The 14030-nt window shown below is 45.3% G+C and overlaps 1 protein-coding gene across 1 annotated transcript in view; it reads left to right on the forward strand.

Annotated features, from left to right (window-relative positions):
* The first annotated feature begins 5161 nt into the window (after positions 1-5161).
* The window catches only part of GNS (glucosamine (N-acetyl)-6-sulfatase), a 48293-nt gene continuing 39424 nt past the window's right edge, over positions 5162-14030 (forward strand). Inside the window, exons 1-3 of the mRNA XM_053555914.1 lie at positions 5162-5455; positions 10107-10166; positions 13609-13815. Of these exons, the coding sequence (XP_053411889.1) occupies positions 5288-5455; positions 10107-10166; positions 13609-13815 (435 nt within the window). The 5' untranslated portion in view covers positions 5162-5287. The remainder of the gene's footprint in view (positions 5456-10106; positions 10167-13608; positions 13816-14030) is intronic.

Consider the following 14030-nt stretch of genomic DNA (forward strand, 5'->3'; position numbering starts at 1 on the left):
CCAGCATTCACTGAGGGCACTTGAGGAGTGTGCCCTGCCGCTGTTGTGGGCACTGCACACGTCTGCTGAGTCTACTTGTTTTATAACGTGGTGCACATCTTGGGTTCACTTGTCAATATTCTGCCTGTTCTTATTACTGCAAGTGGACACTATTGTTGAATTGTCCATTTTCCCTTCATTTTCGTCAGTTTTTATTATGAGTTTTGGCAGTTTGTTATTAGGCATATATATATATATATATATATATATATATACACACACACACATATATATAATTGTTCTATTTACCTTAAGGATTTGGCCTTTTATCATTATAAAACATCCTGCTTTATCTCTAGTGACATTTTGTTTTAAAGTCTATTTTGCCTGGCATTCGTAGAGCCACCTCTCATGATTGCTGTTTCATGATACATCTTTTTCCATCCTTGTACTTTGAGTCTATTTCATTTTTTAATGTAAAGTGTGCCTCCTGTAGATAGCATATAATTAGGTCTAGTTTTTTATCCAGTCTTACAATCTCTGCCTTTTGAGTGAATTGTGTAATCCATCTACATTTAACATCATTATTCGTATAGTTGAATTTACGTTAGCCATGTTACATTTTTTTCTACATGGCTCATGTCCTTTTTGGTCCTCTGTAACTCCTTTATTGCTTAAGCAAATATTTTCTTTTTTCTTTCTTTCTTTTTTTTTTTTAGACAGAGTCTCACTATGTCACCCTCCATAGAGTGCTGTGACATCAGAGCTCACAGCAACCTCAAACTCTTGGGCTTAAGCGATTCCCTTGCCTCAGCCTCCCAAATAGCTGGGACTATAGGTGCCCGCCACAACACCCGGTTATTTTTTGCTTGTAGTTGTCACTGTTGGTTGGCAGGCCCAGGCCAGATTCGAACCCGTCAGTTCTGGTGTATGTGGCTGGCATCCTAGCCACTGAGCTACAGGCGCCAAGCCTAAGCAAATATTTTCTAATGTAGCATTTTAATTCCTTCATTTTTTTCACTATATTTTTGAGATATTTCTTTAGTGATTGCTTTAGGCCTTACCATGTCATTCTTATCAGAAACAGCTTTAGATTCACACCACTTTATTGCATAAACTATAGGAACGACACTCCTCTGTTCCCTTTCTCCTGAGTTGTGGTCTTCTTGTTTTATATATACTAAGGTTTACAGCGTGTTGTTATAATCATTATGTAATTTTATGTATTTTAAAGAAGTTAAGAGAGGAAAAGAGAGTATTTATCTACTTTTTTTTTTTTTTTACAAATACTCAAAAATGTTTATTGATGGCCTGTAACTGGCTTATGTTCCTTTTAAGACAAAGGAGAGATTAAAGTGGAGTCGGGTAGTCAGGGGATTCCCGGAGGAAACAGGCTTAGTAGGCACTTGTGAGTATGGGTAGAACTCGGGAGGGCAAGGAGAATGGGAGACATTCTAGAAAGGAAACGCCACAGGAGCACACTTGTGAGAGGTCCGAAGACAAACCCTCCTGGTAAAACCCTAAAGAAATGCCTTGGACCAGGTGTTAGCAGAACAGAACTCAACTTCAAAGATGAATGAATGATGTGGTTAGGTTTTGAAAACCATTGGCATTTTGTAATATTAATCTCCTTATTTATCTTTTCTGATTCTCTTCACTTGTTCCTGTGGATTTACGTTAACATCTGCAGGCATTTCTAAGCCCCATGCAGCCTTGGTTCCCTCTACCTCCTTGGGTGCTATTAGCAAATACATTTCTACATATTGGAGACCCAATGATATACTATTAATATACACATACTGTTTTATAAAATTGCTTTAAGATATATGCATTTATACTCTTTCATAATTACACAGTTATCTTTACAGTGCTCCTTGGTTTTTTCCTATCTGAGGCCACTTACTTACAGCCTAAAGAACTCTCTCATTTCTTATAAGGTAACTGTTTTAGCAACAAATTTTTTTTTTTTTTTTTTTTTTTTGTAGAGACAGAGTTTCACTTTATGGCCCTCGGTAGAGTGCCGTGGCATCATACAGCTCACAGCAACCTCCAACTCCTGGGCTTAAGCGATTCTCTTGCCTCAGCCTCCGGAGTAGCTGGGACTACAGGCGCCTGCCACAACGCCCGGCTATTTTTTTGTTGCAGTTCAGCTGGGGCCGGGTTTGAACCCGCCACCCTCGGTATATGGGGCCAGCGCCCTACCGACTGAGCCACAGGCGCCACCCCCAGCAACAAATTTTTATTTCTGTGTATGTTGGAATATTTTTTACTTCATTTTCATTTTTAAAAACTATTTTTACGTATAAAATTTTCTTGTTTGACAGGTTTTCTTTGAGAACTTTGGATATGTTATTCCACTGTTTTCTTTTTTTTTTTATTAAATCATAGCTGTGTACATTGATATGATCATGGGGCATCATTCACTAGCTTCACAGACTGTTTACCAAGTTTCACATATATATTCCACTGTTTTCTGATCTCCATTATTTTTTTTTTTTTGTAGAGACAGAGTCTCACTGTACCGCCCTCAGGTAGAGTGCCGTGGCGTCACACGGCTCACAGCAACCTCCAACTCCTGGGCTTAAGCAATTCTCTTGCCTCAGCCTCCCGAGCAGCTGGGACTACAGGCGCCCGCCACAACGCCCGGCTATTTTTTGGTTGCAGTTTGGCCGGGGCTGGATTTGAACCCGCCACCCTCAGCATATGGGGCCGGCGCCCTACTCACTGAGCCACAGGCGCCGCCCTGATCTCCATTATTTTTAATGAGAAGTAATCTTCTAATTTTCTTAGCGTTCCCTTATAAGTAATGAGAGTTATATTTCTCTTGCTATTTCAAGATTTTCTCCTTTACTTTCCTTTTCAGCATTTTTTACCATGTGTGTTTGAGGAACTCTTTGAACATCCTGTTGAACCAGATTGAACTTATAAGTACTCGTATGATGTTGAACAGAAGTGTTGAGGGCAAACATCCTTGTGACCAGCCTGGACAGATGATAGTCAAGCTTTCCACCGTTATGTATAATCCTAGCTATCACTTTTTTGTAAAACACCTTTTATCAGATTACACTGAATGCACATTGAATTTTGTCCATTTCTTCTTTTGCATGTATTGTGATTATCATTTTTTATTTTATAGAGTAAGTTACTTTGATCAATTCTTTAAGTCTAAATCAACCTGAATTCCTGGGGTAAGACCCACTTGATTATGAGGTATTATCCTTTTTATATATAGCTGAATTTGACTTGCTAAAAATTTTTAAAGTATTTTTGCAATAATGCTTATGATAGCTCTCTGGTTTTGTTTTCTGTATCTTCGGTTTGGGTATTAGGACAATGTTGGCTTCATAAAATGGCTTGAGAGGCTGACTTTTCTCTTTTTTCTGAAAGCATTTGCATAGGATTTACGTTGTTTCTTTATGTTTTGGGGGTTTTTTTTTTTGCAGTTTTCGGCTGGGACTGGATTTGAACCAGCCACCTCTGGCACATGGGGCCGGCACCCCACTTCTTTGAGCCACAGGCGCCACCCGTTTCTTTATGTTTGATGGACATCACCTGTGATGCCTTCTGAGCTAGGCTCCTCTCTAGAAACATTTAAGTTACCGTTTCATAACTCAATTTCTATAGTAAAAGACTATTCAGATTTCTACTTTTTTCTTGAAACAGTTTTAGTAACTTACAACTTCTGAGAAATGGGTCTGTGTCATCTGTGTCATAAATTGAAGATTGTATTCACATAAATTTGTGCACATTTACTTATTCATTCAAGGTCTATAGAAGTTGTGGTTGATCTTCGCTCATTCCTGGTATTGGTAAACTTCCTCACTTCACTTCTTGGTAAGTCTTACTAAAAATTTGTCAATTTTATTTATCTCACAAATCTCATTCATCTCTAATGTTTCTGTTTTCAATCTCATTGTTTTCTGTTTTTATGTTCATTATTTTCCTCCTTCTATTAACTTTAGTTTTTCATTTGCTCTTCTTTTACTAGATTCTGAAGGTGGAAACTTAAGTCCTTGACTTCATACCTTTGTTTTTACCTACCATAAACTTTAAAATCATAAATTTTCTTCTAACTACTGCTTCAGCAGCATGTCACAAACTTTGAAATACTGTGCTTTCATGAGTTTTAAAAAGCTCTTCTCGGTAGACAGTGCAGTTTAGACACAATACAGTCAGCAGCACGTGGGTACACCTGTTGTAGTTGGAGACGAGAGCTACTGTTCGCCTCGCCTGGGGTTTGTTTTTTACAGAGCTCAACCAAGGAGCAACGCTGAGTGGTTCCTCAGCAATCACAGATATATTTGGAGCTCCTGGTTTCATGTAATTCCCCCCCCCCCCGTAAAGATTTAAAAATGTGGTTGCATGACCCTGTTTCAAGGCTTTTGTTCAATGTGCTCATCCTTTAACATCTTCCCAGAAGGCTTTTAAAAAGTCACCAACGGGGCCCAGCGCGGTGGCTCACGCCTGTAGTCCCAGCATTCTGGGAGTCCAAGGCGGGTGCATCCCTGGTTCTAGACCGGTCTGAGCAAGAGCAAGACCAAGACCCCTCCCTATTAAAAATAGAAAAACTAGCCAGGTGCTGTAGCGGAAGCCTGTAGTGCCAGCTACTTAGGAGGCTGAAGCAGGAGGACTGCTCAAGCCCAAGAATTTGGGGTGAGCCATGATGATGCCAGGGCACTCCACCCAGCGCGACAGAGTAAATTAAAAACTAAAATGTCACCACAGAATATTAGAATGAAGGTGTCAGGACATCCTTAAATCGTTCGTTTGAAACCACTACGTGGGCTGAAGACATCAGGGCACCCTTAGGCTCCCTGGCTAAGGATGCAGACGGAGCACCTGGCTCACAAGTCGGAGAGAAACTAAAGGCGGCGCTCGCAGGGCCCCGAGGCCCTGGCTCCCCTCCAGGCCGTGGGAACACCAGGCCCGGAGCACGCGCCGCGCCCCGGGGCCCCGCACGGCGGAGGGCGGAGCTCAGCCCCGTCCCCAGCGTCCGCAGGGACGCGGCCGCTGCCCTTCCTGTCCCTCTTCTTCGCTCAGCGTCCGCCGACCTCAACGACCCCACCGCACAGTCCTCGGGTCCCCGGTTCTCGCCCCTTTCCGGCCGCGGCCCGGGCCCCGCCCCTCCCGTCACGTGACCGCCCACGTGCCCCCGCCCCTGCCCCGGCTCACGTGACCGCACCCAGAGAGAAAACGCCTGACCCGGGCCCGGCCTCCGCTGCACGCTCTCCCCGGTGGCTCGTCCGCCCCGCGCCGTCCGCCACCTGCGCGTCCCTCCGCCCGTTCCGGGCTCCCAGCCCGGTCCGCCATGCGGCTTCTGCCCGCGACCTCCGGCGGGCCCTCGGGGAGCCCTGCGCCGCTGCTCCTGCTGCTGCTGGGCGGCTGCCTGGAGGTGTCCAGGGGAACGGCGGGCTCGCGGAGGCCCAACGTGGTGCTGCTGCTCACCGACGACCAGGACGCGGTGCTCGGCGGCATGGTAACGCTGCTTTCGCCCGCCGGGCCCCGGTCCTTGCTCCTTTCCTGTCCCCGCCCCCAGTTCCCGGGCCGGCTGCTTGACCGCGGGCGGGCTTGGTTTCGCCCCTGCGGCAGGTGGCGCCGGGCCCGGGGCTGCGGGACCGCGTCCGCTCGGAGTCCTTCACGTGCACGCACCTCACGGCGCTCCGATCTGGGCCGCGCTGCGGACTGGGCGTTCATGTCTCAGGAGAGCAAGCGGAGGCCGGTGGAGGATGGGCAGAAACGAGGCGCAGGTGCTGGCTCTCCTGTACGCCCCGCTGTGCCTTTGGGTCAGGGGACAAGTCCAGTCCCCTTTGTGCGGGGCCCAGGCCACCTCTGCGTTCGGCCTCTGAGCAGCGGCGGTGCCGGCGAGCGCGTCCTGCGAGCGGGCGGTCCAGCTGTCTCACCAAGATCCGGAAAATTCAATCGATCTAATTGAACTCCTGGCTGTTGCATTTTATGTGTGCCTGATGGGTGTGATGAGACTAAATTCTCCTGAGTTAATTTTGGCTCTGTATGGTGGAATTCTGGCATCTATGACCTTTGGGAACATGCTGGGACCCCTTCCTTGCGCAGGCCCAAAGGCAGCTCGCACAGGCAGGACAAAACCCTGACGAGTCCTCTGGTCCTGGGTCCAGCGTTCCTGTCACTTTTTCAGAAACAGACGCTTTATTGCTTTCTTCCTCTTAGTTCTCTTGCCTTCACCGGACATTTTGAGACTGTGGGACACTCCAAGCAAGAGGTTCCTAACTTGTCCCTGTAGTAACCCCCTAGCTTGGCGTCCTTCTAACCGCTGGTCCCGTGATGAGTTGTGAAATCAGTTTAGCGAGTAGCTACCGCCGCTGTTACTTGGAATGTTTTACCTTGGACTAGAGTAGAATAGAGAATGTTAGTGTGAGCGAATGATGGACATGGTAAACGGAGGCCTGTCCTCCGCACACGTGCATTTCTGGGTTATAAAGAGTAAAATATTCTTACTCAGGTTGTGCTCAAGGGCGGGGGAGTCTTTTCTCAGCTGATAATTAAAATACTTTCATTTTGACTCCACACTATTTTTGCCTTCTTTATGCTTCAAGGCCTTTTAGTTTCTACCCAGCCAGCTAACATCAAAGGGTCTTGATTTAATTTCCCTCCCAGGTTACACTTTGGTGTTATTACCATTACGACTGGTGTGCTTATTCTGCTCACAGAACTCTTTTTTTAAGAAAAAATTGTGTCCTTGAGCGTTTTGTCCAGAAAAAACCAGCCATCTCAATTAGCGATTGAAGTACTTAATGAAAAGATTAAGCGGTTTTATCTCTGTTGACAACAAAATTATGTACTTAAATATGAGGTGTTGAGAATTTAGTTTCTTTGTTCTTGCAGGCCCTGGCTGTAGTCTGTATATTTGAAGTCTTTTTTTTGTATGTTAATCTTCCTGTTTGCTTCTGTAAGCCAGTAGCAAAGCCCTCTGCTGTAAATATTACCCAAAAGTAAAACTGAAACTTGGAAATGGTCAAGTAACTTGGCCATGGTTCATGTCACTAATGAGTGCAAAGCTTGGAGCACCGGGCCTTTTCTTCTGTTGTAGGAGACTGTGACAACACAGACTTGTGGGGAGTCTTGCACATACTCCTGCCCCGTGTGGTCACTTACACTGTAGATCTGAGCCCTTGGGGTACATTGGGGATGCCAGTAGGGTCTTGGAACTACTTAATTTACATGTGAAACCATGTGTGTAAAAGTGTTTGCAGAGAGGGAGTTCTCTGACCCCAGAAAGATTACAAATTACTGCCATATCTGCAAAACAGGGCCTGAAGCATGAGTTGCTCTTTTTAAAATCATTTGCTCTAGGAAAAAGTGACATGTGGTCCCAACCTCAAGGAAGTGAGACAAGCAGCCGAGACGAAACACAGAAGGATAAATATGTCATGTCTACAGCAGAAACCGCTCCCCTTGTTAAAAGCAAGCCATAGAATTATCAGAATTGTCAAAACTATTTCAGAGCAGCTGGACATGGGACCAGGAAAGTAAATGACTCCTTTTGGGTTTTAATGAAAAAGATTTTGTTTGCTTGAGATGAGCAGAGCAACGTGTTTGCCTTCATGCTTTTTTTTTTTTTTTTTGCAGTTTTTGGCCGAGGCTAGGTTTGAACCTGCCACCTCTGGCATATGGGGCAGGCACCCTACCCTTTGAGCCACAGGCACCGCCACTTCTTATGCTTCTTAAAGCCTGTTGTACAGCCTTATCCTTCATTCTGACGGATCCATTTTATGTTCATATTAGCATGGACACACACACGCGTGCGTTTTCAGTACAGTGTGGCTCTTGTTTGAGGTTGGTTTGATTAATCGCAGGTGGTGGTTCTCATTTGTACTCCTACTAGGAGTATAAAGATGATGGTGGTTAACGTAAATTTGTGAAGTCCGAATTCCTATGTGGTCCTGCAGCGTCACCTGCCTTTCTGAGCCCGTCCCCCTCACTCTCACCTTTGCTTCCTGAGCTGCTCCCAACACACCGGCCTGCTCTCTGCTCCACACTGGAGCCTCTCACCTTCCTCTGGCAGCCTTGCGTTTGCCCTGCACTTAGCCTGCGAGCGTCTTTTGGGCCTTTGCCTAGTGGTCTCCTCGTGACTTGGTTCCCTGCACTGAAGTTAGCTCGTGGAAGGGGCCTTCCCTGATGACGCCTCATGTCTCCCTCTCTCTCCCCACCACCTGCAGTCAGCTCATCCTGGTGATGCTCTGCAGAGCACCTGTCACTGTGGGAGATGATGGCTTCCCTGCTGCTGAAGTCCCCTAGAGTCCAAGGATCATGAGAACAGGGACCTTCCCCCCTCTGTCCACCACTGCCTGGATCCATGCCTGGCTCGTGTTAGGTGGCAGATTAGTGGTTACAGTCGTGTTGTACAGTCAGTCTTGCTATGAATCAGATGCCTTTCTGTTGCTGTGCATGTTTACAGTTAGTTTGGCAGTTACGTCCTTCTCCACCTGCACTCAGTTTTTCATTTTCCTTCCAGACATCTTCCTAGCAGCTCAGGCTCTTTGTCAGTCATCTTTCACTTGGCGTGGCGTTCCTCTCCTGAGGACAGCACTTAGGTCTGGTGGCGAGTGTGTATATCCACTGCTTCCTAGCAGCCTCTTGGGGATCTACTCGTGAAATTTTCAAGCTCTAGAACACATCAGAATTCTCATCCTGTAGACCAGCAGTTCTCAACCTGTAGGTCGCAATGCCTTTGGACTGTATTAAAGGTTTGCAGCATTAGGAAGAAAACCACTGCTCTAGACCTTATGGGGTTCCTTAGGGTTTCAAGCACCAATACGAGACAATTGGAGAGTCATTTGTGCATTATTGAAGATGAGGCTTTTGCTAATAGTTTTATATTTGGATTATCAATCTTTAAGGAATTATTACACAACAAAATATGCTTAAAACTCCAATCATTCTGATCCTAGAGTTCAGAGGTATTTCAGAATCATCCTTAATTGACTCAGACTACAACTGAAATGGGCTGCTTCAGTGGTGCTTTTGCTGTTTGGAATCTGAATAAAGATTACATGTGGGCAGTGCCCCGGAGCTCAGTGGGTAGGGTGCTGGCCACATCACCGAGGTTGGTGGGTGCAAACCTGGCCTGGGCCAGCTAAAATCAACAATGACAACTGCAACAACAACAAAAAATATCCAGGCGTTGTGGCGGGCGTCTGTAGTCCCAGCTACTTGGGAGGCTGAGGCAAGAGAATCGCTTAAGCCCAAGAGTTGGAGGTTGCTGTGAGCTGTGAAGCCATGGCACTCTACCGAGGGTGACATAGTAAGACTCTGTCTCAAAAAAAAAAAAAAGATTACATGTGTTCTTTTACTTATACATAAAGACTGTCTTCCTACTTTTATTCTCATGCTAGGGTGAAGTTAACTGTCCTCTGTACTTGGCAGGATCTTAGATTTTGAACAAAAGATGAAAAACAAGGATGTAAATAAAGTAGCTTCTGACCAGCCCTTTACTTGACGGGGTTTTTCCCTTTCCCCTCTACCAGCGGTTCAGGTCTTTCCCCTGCAGTGGTAGTTGGTCTATTGCAGCAGTTCTCAACCTGTGGGTCGAGAGCCACAGCAAGTGTATTAAAGGGCCACGGCATTAGGAAGGTTGAGAACCACTGGTCTAGTACAAGGGCAGTGAGCAGGTGGCTGAAGAGTGGGGGCTGGGGGACTCCACCACCAAGGGTGGGGTCGAGCCAGGCTCTGGGCCCTGGCACCTTGGCTGGCTTTGAGAATCATAAGTGCTGTCGTATTTCGGTTTTAGAAAACAAAGATTCCTTTCACATCTTTTCCCACCTCCTGCTTACAAAGGAGACAGGTCTGCCCTGTCTCCCTTGTAAGGGGCTTGGTGATAGAAGGACACCAAAAGTCATCATGTTGGAGTCAGCATTGCTGGAGCAATGCGTCAGCTTTGAACTGTCTCTCCCTGCACTTCCCGTGGGGTGCAGTGGCTACACCCGAACCCTGCTCCTCTCCAGAATCACACAGGACTCTCTTGGCTGTGCTGGGGGTCAGGTAGACTTGACCATTTAGGAATAAAAGATTGAGTGAGATATAACAAAACATGAATTCTGGTCTGTGTGTTTAAATTTATCAGATGTTTAACAGATAATTACTTACTTTTACAGACACCACTGAAGAAAACCAAGGCTCTCATTGCAGAGATGGGGATGACTTTTTCCAGTGCTGTAAGTTTTGAGGCTAATTTAATTTTGTTAGACTTTAACTGTGTTTATATTATTTTCTTTTCTTGTTTTTAAATTTCAGATTAACATAAGCGTCCATACTATTCGGTTACCCTGTTGGCGTTTGTTAGATAAAGTCCAAGTTGTAGTTGAGCCCTTCACCCAGGAGGTCTGCTGTTAGGTGAGGGATCCCTAGTCCCCCCTCATATACGTAATTGTTTTTGTCTCATGTGGATGTGTCATTCATCTACTAGTTTCCTATTAGTATTGAGTACACTGGATGCTCACTTTTCCATCCTGTGATACTTTATTTATTGTTTCTATTTATTTATTTTTTTTTTTTTTTGCAGTTTTTGCTGGGGCTGGTTTTGAACCCGCCACCTCTGCCATATGGGTCCAGCGCCCCACTCCTTTGAGCCACAGGCATCGCCTTGTTTCTATTTTTTTTTTTTTTTTCTTTGAGACAGAGTCTTACTCAGAGTGTCACCCTGTCTCACAGCAACCTCTAACTCCTGGGCTCAAGAGACCCTCTTGGCCCAGCCTCTGGAGTAGCTGGGCTTATAGGCACCCACCATAGCACCCTGCTTCTTGTTCTATTTTTATTAGAGACGAGGTCTAGTTCTTGCACAAGCTGGTCTCGAACTCCTGAGCTCGGGCAGTCCACCCACTTTGGCTTCCTAGAGTGCTGGGATTACAGGCATGAGCCATGGTGCCCACCCCTTGTGTTTTATTCTAAGAAGAAACTTCATTCTGGGGAATCTGGTTTTTCTTTTCCTAGTTAAGTACCTGATCTGAGGGAAGGACTTTATTTAATGTGATAAAGACTCTTTTAATTGAAATATTACTTATCAATTGAAGAGTAATTGCAGGTATTTTCTAAGTCAGTCTGATCCACAACTCAGAACTAGAGAATTTTAGTTTATTTGTGATTTGAAAATGAATTATAAGAATCAAGTAACATTTAGCCGAATGTGTGCCTGTAATCCCAGCTACTTGGGAAGCTGATGTGGGAGGATCGCTTGAACCTAGGAATTGGTGTCAAGCCTGGACACACACACAAATTGAATAACATTTATGTTATGTAAACTGTTCTGTAATAAAAGCCAAATTAACTAGCCAAACTGACACATGGGACCAAAACAATATATAACATAAATATATAAAAATGTAGATGCAAAGATCCAAAATAAAGTACTGATTCACATTTGAGAACCTTGCACATAACCCAGTGAGTGGCATTGTGGGAATGGGAGGGACGTTCGGCGTCAGGAGATCACTGAACAGCAGAGACTCGGGAGCCAGGCTGCCTGGTTCTGGATTCTCTCTCTGTGGCTTTTCTAGCAGTGTGACCTTGGGCAAGTTACTTAACCTCTCCGGTCCTTGTTTTCCCCACTTGTGAATGAGGGTAGCACAGTCTACCTCCTGGTCACTGTCTTGTCTACCAACACACCAGTAGTCGAAAAAAGAGAACTTAAATGTTCATCCCAATAGATACTCGAAAGTCCTCTGAAATTTTAGCATCCTTTCCTAATAATGTATTAAACTGTTAGAAGAATACGTCCTGTTGTGAATATTGCAAACAAATAGTGCACTTTATACTTAAGGCATTGTTGTCAGGGATGGAACAAGGACCTGCTACCTTGTTCATGCTGTTCTCCACTGTTTAGTCACAGCTGTGACTCTTATGGAAATAAGAGGTAAGATATTGGAAAAATAAAAATTATTGGGCTGCGCCTGTGGCTCAGTGAGTAGGGTGCCGGCCCCATATGCCGAGGGTGGCGGGTTCAAACCCAGCCCCGGCCAAACTGCAACAAAAAAATAGCCGGGCGTTGTGGCGGGCGCCTGTAGTCCCAGCTGCTCAGGAGGCTGAGGCAAGAGAATCGCGTAAGCCCAGGAGTTAGAGGTTGCTGTGAGCCGTGCGACGCCACAGCACTCTACCCGAGGGTGGTACAGTGAGACTCTGTCTCTACAAAAAGAAAAAAAAAAAAGGAAAAATAAAAATTATTTTTGCTAGTGCCGGCTGTTTTTTGTTGTTATTGCAGTTGTCATTGTTTAGTTGGCCAGGGCCAGGTTCAGACCTGCCAGCTTCGGTGTATGTGGCTGGTGCCGTAACCACTGTGCTATGGGCACCAAGCCGAAAATCTTTTTAAATTAATAAAATATACTAAGATAGTGACGAAAAGGATTAGTAACTTTCTTCCATATTACCAGTTAGAGAAATATAAGGTAGAGGGTACAGAGAAGATCCTATTCATAATAGCGCAAACTATAAATTCTCTAGGAGTAACTGGGGGTGGCCAGACGGTTAAAGCCTGTATAGATTAAGTTAGGAAGCTTGGTGAGTGATAGAAGCACTGGATACTTAGATACGCACATCGCTTTCTGTGGGAAAACACTTAATGTAAAATGTTTATTCTAATCAGAATCCTAACAGGATTGTTTTAAAATCAAGTGATTCCAAAGTTATCTGGATGATAAATAGGTAAGAGCAATCAAGGTAATTTTTATAGGAAGTAATTGCCTTGTCAGAGATTGTAAACTATAATGTGAAGGCCCAGTAAACAGTACTGGCCATAAAATTGATCAGGAAACAAAAAGAGGAAAGAATTCAGAGTTGCCAATGTTAAAAATTGCAGAAGTCAAGTAGCTGATAAAATTAAGAGGTAAAAATAAAAATGGGACGTCTATTTGTAACATGACAAAGTTCTTCAGTTAAGTTCTTTCCTAACTTAAATCTTCTGTCACATGCGGCCACTAGTCCAGAAGAAAAACAAAAGCAAAGCCCCTGAACCAAACTGCTCACGTCAACACCCTGGCTGGCGCACACTGGGGGTATATATCCTCACCAGTATTTGAAAATGCAAATCTAATTTGAAAGGCAAAAAAATGCTAAGTATTTAAAGAAGTGATCACCTTTTTTGGCTCATGCTGCTGGAGCTAGTGTTTGCTTCCTGTGAAGTGGCGTGGGGCCGGCTACCTGGGGAGGCCTGGTGCTGACAGCGGCAGGTGGTAGCAGAAGGGATCTGCGTCCCACAGCACGTGAGCTGGTGCAGGGTGTGACACAGCAGCAGCCCCGGTGCATGCGCACTCGGGGGTCGTGTAAGAGTCAGTAGCATTCTCTCTGGGTTGTTAAGCCCCAGCTCCTGCCATGCTGCACTTCTGCACATAAATATTATTTGTGTGGCGTGAGACTAGAGTTACTGTTATGTTCTCCTGTGGAGAGAAACCAGCCAAAAAAGAAATCTGTGATCTTAGTTTGTTTTATCTGCTTTGATTTCTCTACCATTTGACTTGGGCCAGCTCTGAAGTCTGTCATATGTAAAGACAGCCCATATCCCGTGAGAAACTAAAAATGTAAAGTCAGCATATTGACTTGCTTTATTCTCCTTAGAAATGGCGCCCATCTCTCTGGTGTGACCCTGTCTTTTGTCCTGTGCCCCTGCAGTACGTGCCGAGCGCGCTCTGCTGCCCCAGCAGGGCCAGCGTCCTGACGGGCAAGTACCCCCACAACCACCACGTGGTGAACAATACGCTGGAGGGCAACTGCAGCAGCCGCGCCTGGCAGAAGGTCCAGGAGCCCAGCACCTTCCCAGCCATCCTCAGATCCATGTGTGGTTACCAGACCTTTTTTGCAGGGAAATACTTAAATGAGGTATGTTAAGTGGTCTAGTCCTTTTTTATGATAGCTTTTAAAATGTGAATTAACATAATTCATGTTAATTTTTTCTTCGCTGTCAGTTCACGTTAAAGCAGCAGTTCTCAACCTGTGGGTCGTGACCCACAGGAACTGAAGGGCTGCGGCATTAGGAAGGTTGAGAACCACTGCATTAAAGGGTTTTTGGGGGGAGTTGTTTTCCTCCAAATCTG

Source organism: Nycticebus coucang, chromosome 12 (assembly GCF_027406575.1).
Source record: "Nycticebus coucang isolate mNycCou1 chromosome 12, mNycCou1.pri, whole genome shotgun sequence".
Classification (NCBI taxonomy): Eukaryota; Metazoa; Chordata; class Mammalia; order Primates; family Lorisidae; genus Nycticebus; species Nycticebus coucang.